General features: G+C 40.8%; 1 protein-coding gene across 3 annotated transcripts in view; it reads right to left on the bottom strand.

The window, feature by feature from the left end:
• otud7a (OTU deubiquitinase 7A) overlaps positions 1–14,910 on the bottom strand; it is a 36,306-nt gene extending 21,396 nt beyond the window's left edge. For 2 of the 3 annotated variants that reach the window (XR_009795318.1, XM_061822135.1), the window contains exons 1-3: positions 14,754–14,910; positions 6,408–6,536; positions 2,516–2,669 (exon numbers count right to left, since the gene is read on the bottom strand). Coding sequence is in view for 2 of the 3 variants with exons in the window: in XM_061822135.1 (XP_061678119.1) it covers positions 2,516–2,600 (85 nt within the window). In the remaining variant the exon portion in view is untranslated. Of the gene's footprint in view, positions 1–2,515; positions 2,670–6,407; positions 6,537–14,753 lie in introns of those variants that run through there. The other variant, XM_061822137.1, reaches the window with a different exon arrangement.
• Between the last annotated feature and the right edge of the window lie 592 nt (positions 14,911–15,502).

Raw genomic sequence — 15,502 nt, 5'->3', positions numbered from 1 at the left:
AAGTTAAAATAATTATTTCTTCAAAAAACAATGTAATGCAATTATGAGTAGGATGTCATTTGGCCTCAGATAAAAGAAGAATTTGTAAACTCATTGTTTAACTGTCAAGTCCTTGGCTCTGTTTGGCCTCTCTCGTCCTTTTTCAGAGGAAGCAGGCAACTGCTTTCAGAGAGAAAGCTCTTGAACGCTTAATCTGCTCTAACACATTTTTTGAAGCACAGCTCATCTAAATAGATTTTGTTTTTGAAAAAGCTTAACAAGAGAGCAATAGTACAGCAGAATAGAGGGTACTGATCCTTCTGATAATGAGAGAACAATCTACATGTACTTGTATAATACTTGCGACTGAAGACATTCAGAGGAGCGAGTGTCAACCGGCTTGTAACCGGAGCATGTTCGCGGGCCAGTTAATGGACTCCTTTATGGGAGCCATTTCCTCTAGACATCCAGACATAATGCTTCTCCACTAACTGAACATGAAATTTGGCACCGCTCATAACCATCTCTTAAGCCAAATCAATGCAAAGTGGATTTAGTGAACGTCTCTCAGAGGTGATCAAAACCCATGTTGCCAACCCACGGCCCAGCATTATGGCGGCAGAAGCATGGTCTCTAAGTGCTTTCATGCAAACTCTCAGTGGAAAATCAGTTCTCTCCTTCATTTGAACCGGCCCTCATCAGCAGAATGAAGCGTGGACACATTATGAACATAGGTTACTCACAACCATAAAGAATGTATTAGCTTTAACTTACTCATTCAGGAATTCCACCATTGCAGGATTTAGCAAATATACGGCATTAAGAGCATATTTATCGACCACTTTATTCTAAAATGGTGTTGGATTGTGTGTGACGGCATAGGATTTTAAAGTATTTCAAGAGATTTATTTCTTGTACTGTCAATACATCTTCCAAGTTAAAAAAAATTGAGTAAAATAAGGGCAATTAACTCCAATCCTTTTAAGAAGAAAGTAATCACTGTTGCTGAGTCAGAAGGGAACAGTAAAGTTCTGTAGTTCAACATTCTGGAAATCCAAGGAGAAGCTTCTAGCCAGTATGACTCCCCTATTTTCAGCAGTACTGTAATCAAGTGGTAATGATTCTTTATTGTTGTGTGTTACTTTGACCGGTCGGAGGAACAGGTTGTGTTGCTTGCTGAGCTGCTGTGCTTAGTGCTCTTATTTCGGAGTGGTTTTGAAGAAATCAAGCTGCTCGGTGTGTAGGCAGAAGAGAGAGAACGTGAGAGAGACTGGGGGTGCACGCAAGCTATCTGTCGAGTTCAGTACGTTTAGTTCTGTTATTTCTGGCAGCAGCTATAGCCCCAAGTAGCTGTGTTTTGTTGTTTTACAATAAAACCCAAGACAATTGGACTAGCATCTCCCTTGGTCATTGTAGATGGTACACTATTTTAAAAGGTTATATTTACCATATCATCAAGTATTGATTGAATCGATCACTGTTTTTGTTCTTTGCTAATATCAGAACTCGAGTGGAAATACATGGTGAAGAAGAGAAACGGACAGCTCATGCGCACAAAGCAGAACATTTCATTGAAAAATCTAACAAAATATGGCTAATACTTCATGTTTTGACCATGGATAGCAGCAAATCGATGGTTGCGTGGTTTATATGAGCAAATATGGTGGACAAATAAATAACTAAAAGTGAAATAAGCTTTAATCAAGACTTGAACTAGAGATGAATCTAGTGAATTCAAAACAATATAAAAGATATTTATACATCTAATTTCAATTCATCCTGTTCAGGTTCACGAGGTGGACTACATTGACTGGTTGCCAGTCGGTCGCCGGGTACATATAGCGATAGACAACCATTCACACCCGTGTTCACACAATCACTGAGTGGGAACCGAATGCACACTGCCTGGACTGAAACCAGGCAAAACAATACAACATCAGTGACGTCAGATAATAAATCAATAGAAATAATTCACATCTCTTCTGCATTTTAATGTGGAAGTTGTACAAATGCGGAAACACAAAAGCATTACAAACCAGCTACACAACAAACATAAACAAAAAATATTTTCAGTTTTTTGTTTGTTTTTTTTACAATACATTATGCATGATCTTGAACTTCTTTTTAATTTCCATTAATACAGGGCAATGGCTGAGATCTCACTAACCACGGACCATAATTCTGTTGGCTTGTGAACTTCTGCACTCCAATGTTTTGTTTGGTTGGCTATGTGAGTTAAGCCTACATGCCAGTAGCACAGCACTCCTCATTGAGACACAGTGAATGGCCACAAAGCTGTCTGTGGGGAACACTCTCGTTAAAATGTCACAGCCTTTTCTAAATCAGTGAGCTGGCTCCTGGTCGTGAGCTCTTGTTCTACCCTCCCTTCTTTTCTTTCTTTTGTGTTCCCTTCCCAACTCATTTCCATCCTTCTTCTCCCCACTCTTAATCGTAGAACCCAGCACACATCAAGAAGCAGATGATCGATCACACCATCCATCCCTTTTTAGTGCCGTTAGGAACAACAGTCACTTACCTTCCAGCAGGTCCCTTGCCAGACCCGGTTCTGCCCCCGTGGACCGAACAAAGTCTGACAGGACCGCATCCATGTCCAGAGTCATGTGATCATGTGTGTGCGCTGCCCACGGCGCAGCGGAGGCCTTGGTGGACGCCAGCCTTCACGTTCTCATCTGACAAAGAAATCATGAAAAAAAAGTCGCATGAAAACAAGCACTGAAGAGAAAACTTTTTTGCGTTCTAACTGAAGCAGGGGTCAAGCAAGTGCAAGCGGCGCTCCTCCTCATCTTACTCACAGTCATAACATAACACCCAGCCGTACAGATGTAATATCAACAGAGTCGCAGCCAGAGGTCGTACACAGGACACACCTGCTTGTTTCCAAAGCCTTTGGCCCACTGCCTGTAATAGCAACAATGCTAACTCTTTTCCTGCCTCTGTGGGCTGACGCCTGCGTATCTTAAACCACATCAATGCTCCTGTTTACGAAGAGAGTGGTTTAAGTCCAAGAAACACAGTCGCTAATTTCTCATGGTCACAAGTCTATGTCACAAACAACACTAATGAGATGCGTTCACTCCCTCATTCTACGGAATGAATGACTTCATGCATAACTTTCATTCCTCAGAAAGAAGCAGTGTGGGGGTCAGAGAGCAGCTCCGAGCAACAGCGGCAAAGAAACAAACACCCACAGGTTTACAACACCAATAGCGGACCTCTGTGTGCAGAAGAGACCCTGCTCAGGCCTGTGGCTTTGACCCAAGAAGAGATCAAGCCCAGTGGAGATGCCCCACCCGCATATGAAGACATTCAGTAGCCCTTGGGGGGTGTTTGCATTAAACAGCACAACATGATATTTTGTAACTAACCAAAACAGATGCCTCAAGGTTTGAAAAGTAATCTTGGCTACCTTTGGCCCGTAAGAGCTGCTAACTAATGTTGTAAAAGACATACAGAATTTTTTTAATCACAATGTATTTTTAATAAATCAAAGCTGCAATGAGGGTGGACAATAGTTTTGCCGATCTAGTTACTATCAGCCATTTGGGATGTATTACAGGGGGAAAGTGAGTAGTCGAGCAACAGTGAACAAGAGAGTGAGTGATAAGAGAGAAAGTACAAGAGACTCAGTTCATCCATATCAAATCTTCTGGTTTACCTGCGGCTCATTTTCATAAACTTCCTCTCCAGGTGTCCCTACCACAGAGGGCAGGACTATCCTTCCACTTTGCCCTCGACTGTTCAGACACATCAATAAACAATTTCTTTATTTTGTAGCAATGACTAACAAAGACGCGGAGACGATATGTATCAGAGTTAAAGTACGTAAATACATTTTATTTAGAAAAAGTAAAATAAAAGTAAAAGCCCTTCATTTTCAAAATGCAGTTGACCTTGACTTGGGAGTATAATTTGTTCTGTGACCAAGTTGGAAAAATAATTCTTGTTGAAATGAATTGAAATACCATTCAACCACTCCAGCCCCCAAATGCCAATTAAATATTTTTTTAAAAAATAGACAAAGACTACAAATAAAATTAGGACAATAGAAAAATAATGAGAAATACGAGAATCTAAACTAATATAGAAAAAATGAATGATGAGAAATAAGATGAGAACCTAAAATAGCCAACTAATTGAAATCAATTAACAAATAATCGATCATCAAATTCATTGAGAACCATTTAGACAATAAATTTATTGTTTAAAGTCATGGCTTAATTTGAGATGTCCAAATCCTCTGACTTCAACACTCCTCAACAGTAAATATTTTCTGATTCCTGCTGTCCTTCATGAAATCAGACTGATTATATTTGAGTTTCATCAATATAAAACTAATATTTACAAACATCTGGTTTTCCTTTGGAAAACAGTAAATAACATTTTTCCTATTTTCTGTCAAAGCCAAAATAATTAATTTATGGAAAAAATAGTAAAACACAACACAAATAAAATTAAATGGACATTAAAAATACAAAATCATTAAAATATTAAATAAATAAGTATGAAAATATAATCACAAATCCAAATTTTAACCAATAACCTTTTTGAGTCTTTCTAATTGTCATACGTAGATTTAATATCAGTATTCCTTGATTCAGATTGCAATCTGTCTACATTTTTTAACCAATTTATGCAGAAAAATAAGAATTTTCTTTTTCTTTCCACTGTTGCTTTTATGTGTAGTGTTGAGGAACAAGACACAGAAAGAGCTACCTATTCCATGTAACCTCATGTTTTCCTTTAAGAGCTGTCATGTTCACATCAGCCACCCCCCACGTGGGAGGTTACTATGACTCAGAAACAGCCAACTACATGTTTCTATCTGACATGGAATCATGTAGGAGGGAGTACATTTTTCCATCCATACAGCCATTTTCTGAGCCGCTTATCCTCACAAGGGTCGCAGGAGTGCTGCAGCCTATCCTAGCTATTTTTGGACAAACAACCAGTCACACTCTCATTCCCACCTACAGGGACTTTAGTGTCTTCAATTAACCTATCATGCATGTTTGTGGGATGTGGGAGGAAACTGGAATGCTCAGAGAGCCTGGAGAAAACACAGGCAGGCATGGGGCGAACTTTCAAATTCCACATAGGCGGGGCCAGAATTTGAAACCTGGTCCTCAGAACTGTGAGGCAGACATTCTAACTATTCGTGCCGTCGTTCTGTTAAATCCTTTTAAAACTTTTTAATGTTACACATAATGCATTACAAAAAAGTGAACTACAAATGTTGTTCAGGAAAGAGACAACACTATCTCCTCAATGCTAAATCTACATGAAGGACATAATTATTAACAGGGGTACACACGTTTATGTGAAAATATTAAATGTGCACCCGATTTAATTCCATTAGTGCGCTTTTGCATTTTCTTTTTCTTTCGATCGGATAATCCTGTCTTTCACAAACAATTCTTTCATATGTATGGAATCCCTCCATGAACCCTTTGATTCCTTTCTCAGTTGAGTTGAGCTAAGCTTCAAGACTGTGGCGTACAAGACAGTTCCTCAAAAATGGCGTCACTTGCAGGCGGCGACAGTGGCTGAGTCTGCACAGGGGCTGACGACAAGCCGGCATCGTGACAGGCTCAGTGGGGAGTGAGCTTCCCTTTCTTGCTGTATAGCAGACAAAAAGCAGCGAAAATGACTTGGGACTGCTGCCCTTAGAGAACTGCACAAATCAGCAGATCGCGGACCCCCATAATGCAAGTTTGGGGCAGTGCTTGCTTAAATGGCATCCCCCTTCCCTCTCAGCCTCTTATGTTCATCTTCATTAATGGTAGTGTAGGCTGGCACAACCACAGTTCATCCTCCTCTGCCAAAAAATTGAAATAAATCCATCCATCCATTTTCTGAGTCACTTATCCTCACAAGGGCCACGGGAGTGGCGGAACCAATCCCAGCTGTCAATCTGGCAGGAGGCTGGCTCGCCAATTGCAAGACAGGCAACAGTCGCACTCACCATCACACCTATGGGCAATTTAGAGTCTCCAATTAGCTCATGTTTTTGGGAGGAAATAGGAGTGCCCGGAGAAAACCCACAACCCGCAGCCATGGGGGGAACATGCAAACTCTGCACAGGCGCGGCCAGGATTTGAACCGCAGTCCTCAGAAATATTGAGGCCAACACTCTACAGGTGCGCCACCGTGCAGGAAACTTACAAATAAATAACGTGAAAATTTAATCATGTTATCACTCAAGAAAATAAGTATTTATCTTTAACTATCAATGTCTCTATTTCTACATCTTACAGACTGTGGCATCAAGTTTGCCGAAGTTCACCTTACAAAAGAGGCTCTCATTTTCATTTTTTAAGGCATCTTATGGATGAGATCAATACAGGAAACGGGTACGGCTGTCAGTGGTGGTTTATAAAGCAAATAAAAGTTTTTGTTAGGAAACTTACTTTCCGTGTTTTTGCTGAGGTTTGATGCGAAGCCATCAGATGACCGTGGGACCGTTTGGACCAGACACAGCTCTAGTCCATGGCTTCACAATTCAAGAAGGAGAGGAAGACAGTGGGGGTGCAGAAAACCTTCAAATAAACAATAATACAAGAAGTCAGTGAAACTATACTGTTAGATTCCGACTGACTGAATTTAGTTTGAAGCTAAGACACCGAATGGAATCACACGTCTAATGTCTCAATTGATAAGAAGCATTACTTTGATCTTTGGTATTTTTCTCAACACATCACTTACTGTCATTCGAGTCATATTGGAGAGTACGGAGTTGCGCTGCCTCGTTTGTCCTATTATCTGTCAGCCGCTGCAAAATGACTTTCCGAGATTAAAAAAAAAAGAAAACTGCTCACAAAGCCTCAACTCTAGTAGTGACTTTGGTGCACAGGTCTTAGTCTCTCAAAATGTAGGCACATGTGAAACGAGTAGAAACCTGGTTCAGAAAATGCAAAACTAGCCTAACCATCTTTGCTTATACATAACAATGTGTCAACTTGCTGATGGTGCTGTGTGTTTTTGTTTTCTTTTTCAGTCTCCTGTTACCTGACTGACTGCTAGTAAGCGCGGCTTCCTGTTGTACACTGGATGGCAATAATGATCAGTAGCCATGTAGGTATAGCAAAAGGAGGGTGCCAGGTTATTATATTGCATTGCTCTCTTCCATTGTTCCTCATTGTTCCGTTTACGTGTGTGTTTTACCACGGTCTTGAGTACGCTACAATCTGTTGTATAACCTTTTGTGTATGACCCAAGACCTGAGTCGCTCATAATTTGGTGCGGGTTAGAATCCCTTTTGTTTTTCTTTTTCCCTTAGTGTCATCCTTCTGCTGTGGCTCATTCGAGCTATTTGATTCAGAACAGGATTATTTGTGCTTGCTTCACAGTGACCCTTTTAAAAGTTTCCTATGGTTTGTACTTTTACTGCTTCTGCTCATGTGGTACATGCACTTTTAATTCCCCTCTCTTCTCTCATATGTTATAGTCTACTTTTGTTATTGAATCGAGTGTACGCTACCTAACCACGTGTCTGCTATTTGGGTCCTAATTCCTTAGACGTTGCACAACACCTGCTAAATGCAAAGAAGCTGACTGGATGGATGTTAAGTTTCATGAAGGACTATCATAAATGAGAGACATCCAACAGAAGTCATACGTCATGCCCTGGGTTGTCGCTGGGGTCTCTTTCCGGCAGGACATGCCCGGAACACCTAACCGGGGAGGTGCCCAGGAGGCCGAATCAGATGCCCAAGTAACCTCATCTGGCTCCTCTATGGGGAGGAGCAGCGGCTCTACCAAAATTCTGACTTGCATCCTACAGTATACAGTGGACCCCAACTATCTGCAATTTGTGAGAATCCACAGATAACTGACCGCCAAGGAACATATTGGGGGATGGTTCCTTCCCCCCTGCCCCGTAAAAAACAAATAAAATAAAAATTAAAGAAAAACTAGGGGAGAAAAAAAATTCCATGAATAGGTGCATCCACAGATCCAAATGAGTCTGAACGTGGCGAACTACGAGGATGTGGGGGGTCATTCTACTTGCATAAAGTACATTCATGTGTACATTCAAGTGATACGTTTACTGTAATCGATTAATTGTCAAAATAATCAACACATTTTTGATAATTGATCAAGCATTTAGAGACATTGTTTAACTTAAAATAAATATAGTTTTCTATCATGTCCGAATCATATAAATGCATTTTTCAATCCCAAGAAACATTTTTTGCAAATAGATTTACGCAGATACAACCATGAATTCTTCTGCAATATATCCTCATTCAATCAACAAAAAATAAAGCTTTCAAAATTAGCAGTAAGTTACTAAGTAGTTAAAACGCACAGGCAATGCATAAGTAGCCATGTGGTTCTGTTGAATTTGATATATGACTGACTGACAGTGATATCCACCACACCCCTAAAACTGAGTGCGAGAGTTTATACAAATATGATGACGCTGCTCATGGAATTGCATGCACACATTTGGTTGATGCTATTGTGAGGACCAATGTCATGCTAAAATGCTCAAATTGATCCCACAGGCCAAGAGTTTGACATGATTAGATAGATTAATAGATACTTTAAGTCGTCCCATGAGGAACATTAAACATCTGTATACAAGTGGATCGGCTAAAAATCCACAACCCCTACCCTTCCTGTTTGGGAAAATGACAGGAGGAGGACAGCTCCTTATTGGCTCCCAGCCAGTGGGATCCTCTGGAAATGCAGCAACCAGGATGCTGCATCCATTTTGATACATTGTCAAAAATCATGACACAAGTGTAACAGTGCTACCCCATCTTTACAACTCATGGGCCTATAAAAGTCTAGACTGGTACTTCACTTGCTCGGTGATAAATGCTGCAGGAAGCAATAATGTCACTTTATGTCTCATTGTCACACTGACACTGCAACAAGATTGTGCATAGAATTTGGACTTGTTTTTGACAAATTTATATTTGCGATATGTCTCAATCAATGCAGTTCTAAAAAGGATGCACACTACTGACCCAACAAACACAAACTGTGTGCAGTGATCAACAAAAGGAAAGCTGCGGTTGCTAAGGGTCACAGGGGAAGACCCAGTGTCATGCCCACGTAACTCGGGCTACACGTGAAGCCCCTTCATTGCAGAAGATCATGCTTCTGGGAATTTGGAAAAGTTCCAAAGAGGAAGACAAAAATATTCAGTGAGTAAAATATACTTTATTTTCTGATTAAACATCAAAGATAACCAGAACATCTGGCCTTTGCCACTGGATTTTATACTAAGGGTTTTCCTCACGGAACGTTAAGGTCAGAATATTTCAGTTTTTATCAGATCAACTCACACAATTATGAAACGGAGGGTAAATTGAAATCAAATTAATATGCAAAGGATATCTCGATAATTGTCTTCAAAAGTCGATGTAAATTACAGTCAGTCAGTATAATTTTCAAGTCATCAACCATTATACCTTATGCATAGGGTTAGGCATCATTTGAATTTCAGCGATTCTGTTCCCGATTCTGATTCTGATTCCAAATGATTCTCGATTTCAATTCTTTGAGGGGGCCGAGTGAAAAAAAGATTGTATGGTTTAAATCAAGGGTGTCTAAATTCCAAACATCCATTTTTTTCTTTTCGGAGTCCTGTGTGGAACTAATCCAACCGATTTAATATTCAGTAGTTTTATCTAAAAATGTAGGATTGTTAATATTGTTATTTTACTTTACAGAATAAGGAACAAAGCAACAACAATGGCGGCTGTGGAAAATTGCCTGCTAGAACAAATGGACCTAAATGAACACATGATACATTGAATTTTGCTCCAAAAATTGCTAAAGACGGCGTAGGTGGTATGTGGAACCATGAGAATGCTGAGTATGTCATCACAGCATTTGACTAAAACAGACAAATCACAAGAGACAATCTCCATGGCATTCTATGCGCAACAACAATTTTTGCTGTGTGCGCTGTGTACCGTCGACCACATGATGCAATGTGGGCGCTGACGGCTGTGCAAGCGTGGGAGTATAAAGAGGCCTTTAGAAATATCACACCCTTTCTCGACGAGACCCACCCTACTTCGACATGATTGGTTCATGCATCACCCAAAGGGTAGGCTATGCAGATGTAGCCAGATGCGCATCCCAAATAACGAATGTATGGACGCCCTGAACACTGAGCCTGTATAGGTGTTTGACGCTCCATACACAATATATTGGACTTGATCACATTTCTTAAACCATAAAATGATAGATTAAGAATTAAGGAAGAACCAGGTTGTTCGAGAGAGAGAAAGTTGGTGAGAATTAAAGGAAAAATGTGAATATTTGAAAAGAAGCTTTCAGCGGCATTCATTTTTTATAAGTACCATGAGAGGGCTATATCTTGCATACATTCTGGTCAAAAGATATTCTTGTTCATTGACGGGCATATTATACATTATGAATGAAGTTTAGCACTGATGTTCAACAACATTTGATGCTTTACATACTATTAACTAACTCGGCTTGAGCCGAGGCAACATGGCCACACGGCTCACAAACCCCAGATTTTTTTTTTTACTACGGGGGAAACATTCTCTGTAGTTTGAAAATAACCTGGGACGACGTGAAGACGCCGTGCAACGGAGATTATAATTTTGAATTGCGTCAAAACCAGTGCCCCACTGCTGAAGGAAGCAGGTTCCAAACCATGCAAACTTCTTTATAGTTCAATCGGTAGTTAAACCTACCATGCGTGTTTTTGGGAACCAAAGCACTCACAGAAAACCCACACAGGCACAGAAAGAACATGTAAACTCCACACAGGAAAGGTCAGATTAGAACCTGGTACCTCAGAACTGTGAGGCAGATGTGTTAAAAAGTCATCCAGTTCTTTTTTAAATCATACATTTTCTTCATTGTTCTTAACTCTTATAAAAGCAACATAGTGACAATAGAACAATGTGGGTCCCAAGGTGACCAAACTTGAAAACCACTACTTTCAACTAATCTCTGTTGCCTGTTCCCTGTTGACCCAAAGTCATTTCCAATTTCTGCTTTTGTTTTGCCTGTTGACAGACAAGGGTGCGGTGTTATTGAATTTGAAAGGGCAAAGTTACTGCCTTTACTCATCAATATGTCATTCATTTGATTGTTTGATAAGCATTCAACGAGACAGCCACAAAGAGCAGGTCTTTGTTTACTCTTCTTAAGATACTGAATGAGCAACAGCTGAACAACTGATTTGAGCCTGCATTCCCTTAAAAGTGCCTCCTTCTGCAGGAAGAAGCTAACAGACAAAATGGAGTTTCCCGAAGCACAGAAAAGGCCACGTGACCTCCTTTTGAGAATAAAAGAAAATGACCTACTGTGGGTTTTCATGAATCTGAATTGTGCCGCCACGGTGCAACCGTGCTGTCTTTAATTTGGAAAAATGTTCCCTTGCTGCCTGATTGCAGGAAGGCAGGGGATAGCTTCACCTGTTTCTCCTGCTGGGGAAAGTGCGACAAAGCCGGACATCTCCAGCAACTGCAACCCGGAACAGGGAGTGATGCAAGTGGAACCTGTCACATTGACCACAATCCTTTTGGCTTCATCCGTTTTTGATGCACATGTAATGAATGTCCCGGAGAAGTAAGCTGATGTCTGGCACCATATGTGGCATTTTGCATGCTGTAAGCCATATTTTTCCACCTAATTTTGGTTGGAATATAATTTGTATGACCTCTGTGAGATTTTGCTTAGGAGCATCCTCTTTATAGCTTTGAACCTTGTGCATAGCTGGAAAAATTAGGCATCTTAAAATGCTTTTATTGAAATCCTTTAATAATAAAAACTGCTTTGGCTGACAGACATTCATAGATCATTGTTTGTGACAAAGAAGGGTTCATTAAAATGCCATAAACTATTAATGGCTTTACGAAATAATGGGCAAGATCAAATCCTACACAGTACAGCAATGCACCTTTAATTAGGCCCTGTAGTCTGGCAAGACACTATTTTCATGATAAATATCATACTAAAGCCTATTATGAAGTCATTAAAAATGTCAAAGCCACACAGGCAGTAGATGTCATGAAGCTCCAGTAAAACAGAGCCTTATCTTGTCAGAACTCTGTCATAACCATTTACTGGTAAATCCCCATTATCATCAGATGATATACTTTCCAGAAATGGTACGTGGATTTTCATATAATTTCATACTTTGATAAGTCAAACAGCGCTGAATGGGAATGAGTGATAAAGTGTCTTAAAAAGACAATCCTGGATTTACCAACTCGGTATTGAATAGAAAATGGGATTCTGACTACCAAGATATTTCATGGCGTCAAGGTAAACAAAAACAACAAGAAAAAAAACAATTGGGTCAGGCTTTCTATTCAGGACTCGCACCCAAAGCTTGCCAGCTAGTTCAGATTAATTTGGTCTGCTACAGAGTTTATAATGCCGAGACAAAAAGCAGGAAGGGAAACAAACTAGCTATAAAAGGTACTAAATGCTGCTCGTGCGCATTGAGCGACACAGCTAAGCTCAACTGATGTGAATCATCACAAAGATTTTACAGTGAATGACTCTTCAATGCACAAGCAACTGAAAAGCTAACACACTTTCAGGTTTTGAGGTTCCATGTACAATATAGTATTTTTTTTTTATTTATTTTTTTTTACTGAACCACAAAAACATTACGGAATTGTCAAGAAAGAAGCAGATGGTCATAAATCCCGGCAAAACCAGTGGCCTACCATTGGCGACCAAAACCCCCTCCACTGCTTGACAGTTCACTCAGCTGCATTGCTTGCTTGTCCAGCAGGTTTATCATGCACATTACCCCGTTTGCCTTATTCAAGTTCCATTTTTGTTGCTTTAACAAATTCAACTTCTTGCTTTTAGTGTGAGGGAACCCCCCCTCTAAAAAAAAATAAATACAGAATATATATATATATATATATATATATATATATATATATATATATAGTTGCCAATTCTGCTTTACAGTAAATAGAGATTGTTTACCATTGTGAGAAGAGCACCTTAATGGCCTCTAGATGACCACACTCTACGTACATGCAGGAAAACACTTGACATGGCCTCCCCACCTGTAGCTATGCTAAAAGAGCGAGATCTACTTTAAAGAAGGGCAGTCATTGTACTCAGATTAAGTGAGGCTCTTCACTCTTCTCATCTCCTTTGAGGGACAAAACTTTGGCGAATGTAGACATGACAGAAACCCATGACAGTCGGCTGCTTTTTACTATAGGGACCATTGCTTTTTTGTTATTTTTTCACAATTACAAATCATGATGTGGGAATTCTTTGGTAAGGTAATAGCAGTAGCGGGCAGTTGGCAAAGATATTTGAAAAGGAATGTCACTCCGCATTGTTAGAGTGCTGTCATGAGTGACATGAAAGCCCAGCTGAGTTCCACACAAATCGTCATCTCTGTTCTGATTTTGTCATAGTGGCTCAGCTGGTAAAGCATTGGCCTCACAGTTCTGAGATGCCGGGTTCAATCCCGGACCCGCCTGTGTGGATTTTGCATGTTCTCCCCGTGCCTGTGTGGGTTTCCTCCGGGCACTCTGGTTTCCTCCCACATCGCAAAAACATGCAACATTAATTGGACACTCTAAATTGCCCCTAGGTGTGATTGTGTGTGCGAATGTTTGTCTCTATGTGCCCTGCAATTGGCTGGCAACCAGTTCAGGGTGTACCCCACCTCCTGCCCCTTGACAGCTGGGATAAGCTCCAGCACTTCCCGTGACACTCGTGAGGATAAGTGGCGAAGAAAATGGATGGATGGATGGATGGATGGATGGATGGATGGATGGATGGATGGATGGATGGATGGATGGATGGAGAAATGTCATTGACGGGAACATAATTCACAGCGGTAACTGATCGGCTGCCAAGGACCCTCTCTTTACTGAAGCCTTCTGTAGTAGACAGCATGGCACAAGCTTAGCCTGGCACCCAAAGACTCTTCTTGGCTTTGTGGCTCTGTTCTAGCCATGTCCAAAAAGCAGGTTAGAATTGAATAGATACTGCGTGATGTAAACAAAAGACAAATAAGACAAATTTGTGTCCTTCAGTTTCGCCACCTAAGGTGGTGACTGAGAGACATAAATGTAAACATGAAAAATAAAAATAAAAAAAGGAAAATAGTGGCTTTGTCATACCTTGACACGTTCATTGATGGGAGACACCATAAACCAGGCCATTGATGAGGAAAATGTATATTACGCAGGAACTAGACTAAAAACCACTGCTCTACTATACTGCTTTTACCCACCTCTAATATTTCATGTGTGATTGTTATGATCATGTCTTTCTGTTAAACAATCTGTCCGAGAAAAAAAAGTGTGATTGATATTCACTGTGCTAGGTTCAGCGAGCTAAATGTTCACTGGTTAGAAAACGGGCCAGCTTCCCACAAAACAGCCGACTGTCACATGTACATTGCTACTGTATATCACCAAAAAAAAAAAAAAAATGCATGTGACTAAGCACACATGTAGCCTCACATTCATGTTGACAGTGTTTAACTCTTCGCCAACGGTTAACGTTGTATCACGACCACTTGTCGTAATAGCTGGCCTCGGACGTTTGATCCTCAAACCTAAAAATAAAATCTAAAGCGTAGCCCAAGAGGAACGCATCGAAGCACGTCCACGCACATAAAGAAGACAGGTGCACCTGTCCGCAGTGCTAACCTATTGTGCATGGCTGTAAAGCAGTCATAGAAACAGGGGCCTGTCGTACTGTAAGGGGGAGAGACCAACCTCCCATACAAAAAAAAAAAAAAGAACCCGAGTGTCTCTTACCGTTCTTCCGTCAGTCATTGCTCCCCATCGTAACGCTATCAGTGCAGACCTCTTGACGAACCGTTAATTCCTGGCTGGCCGTCTCCCTCCCTCCTCTCCGTGTCGTTCTCTCTCGCGCTCGCTCATCCTGGTGTCGTATTCCTCCGCTGCAGCACAGACAAGCCACGCCCCCTCCGGCTGCCGCGTGACGTCAACTACCGGCCGGAGCTCAGGAGCGCGCACGCAGAAGCGTGAAGTGAGCGAGGACCCAAAAAAACCCGCGAGAGGCCGCTGTAGTGCCTGAGTTAAAAAAAAAAAAATCTGTATTTTAAATTTTGGACTCCCGAAGCATTTCAGTTGGTATACTTTGTGGTTCTGGTAACAAATAAAGCGACGAGTTTACCATAATTTACGTATATACTACTGAAGCGTTTTAAATAGTCTGTGCGTAAACGGTAAAGGCAGGTAATCCTTCCCCCAAGCTACGTCGCTTCTGATAAACCCTAATTTTTGTCCTCATGAGCCACCTCTCCTGCTTCAAATCATCTCAAAATACTTGTTTTGACTTTTATTAGACCTTACTTCAACAAATGTTCTACCCACGTTGGCACCGCTTTCGGCAGTTGAATAAATAAACAGCCGCGGCGTGGAATCCCAGCCACAGAATCCCTCTAATTTCCCCTTAAACCTCAATAAACCGGGTGCGACCTACATTTTACTTTTGAATAAATCTAGGTCAGATGATTACAACACGCACATTTTGAATGCAT

The sequence above is a fragment of the Syngnathoides biaculeatus genome, chromosome 6 (genome assembly GCF_019802595.1).
Source record: "Syngnathoides biaculeatus isolate LvHL_M chromosome 6, ASM1980259v1, whole genome shotgun sequence".
NCBI lineage: Eukaryota > Metazoa > Chordata > Actinopteri > Syngnathiformes > Syngnathidae > Syngnathoides > Syngnathoides biaculeatus.
This window is presented reverse-complemented; position numbering and strand designations above follow the sequence as displayed.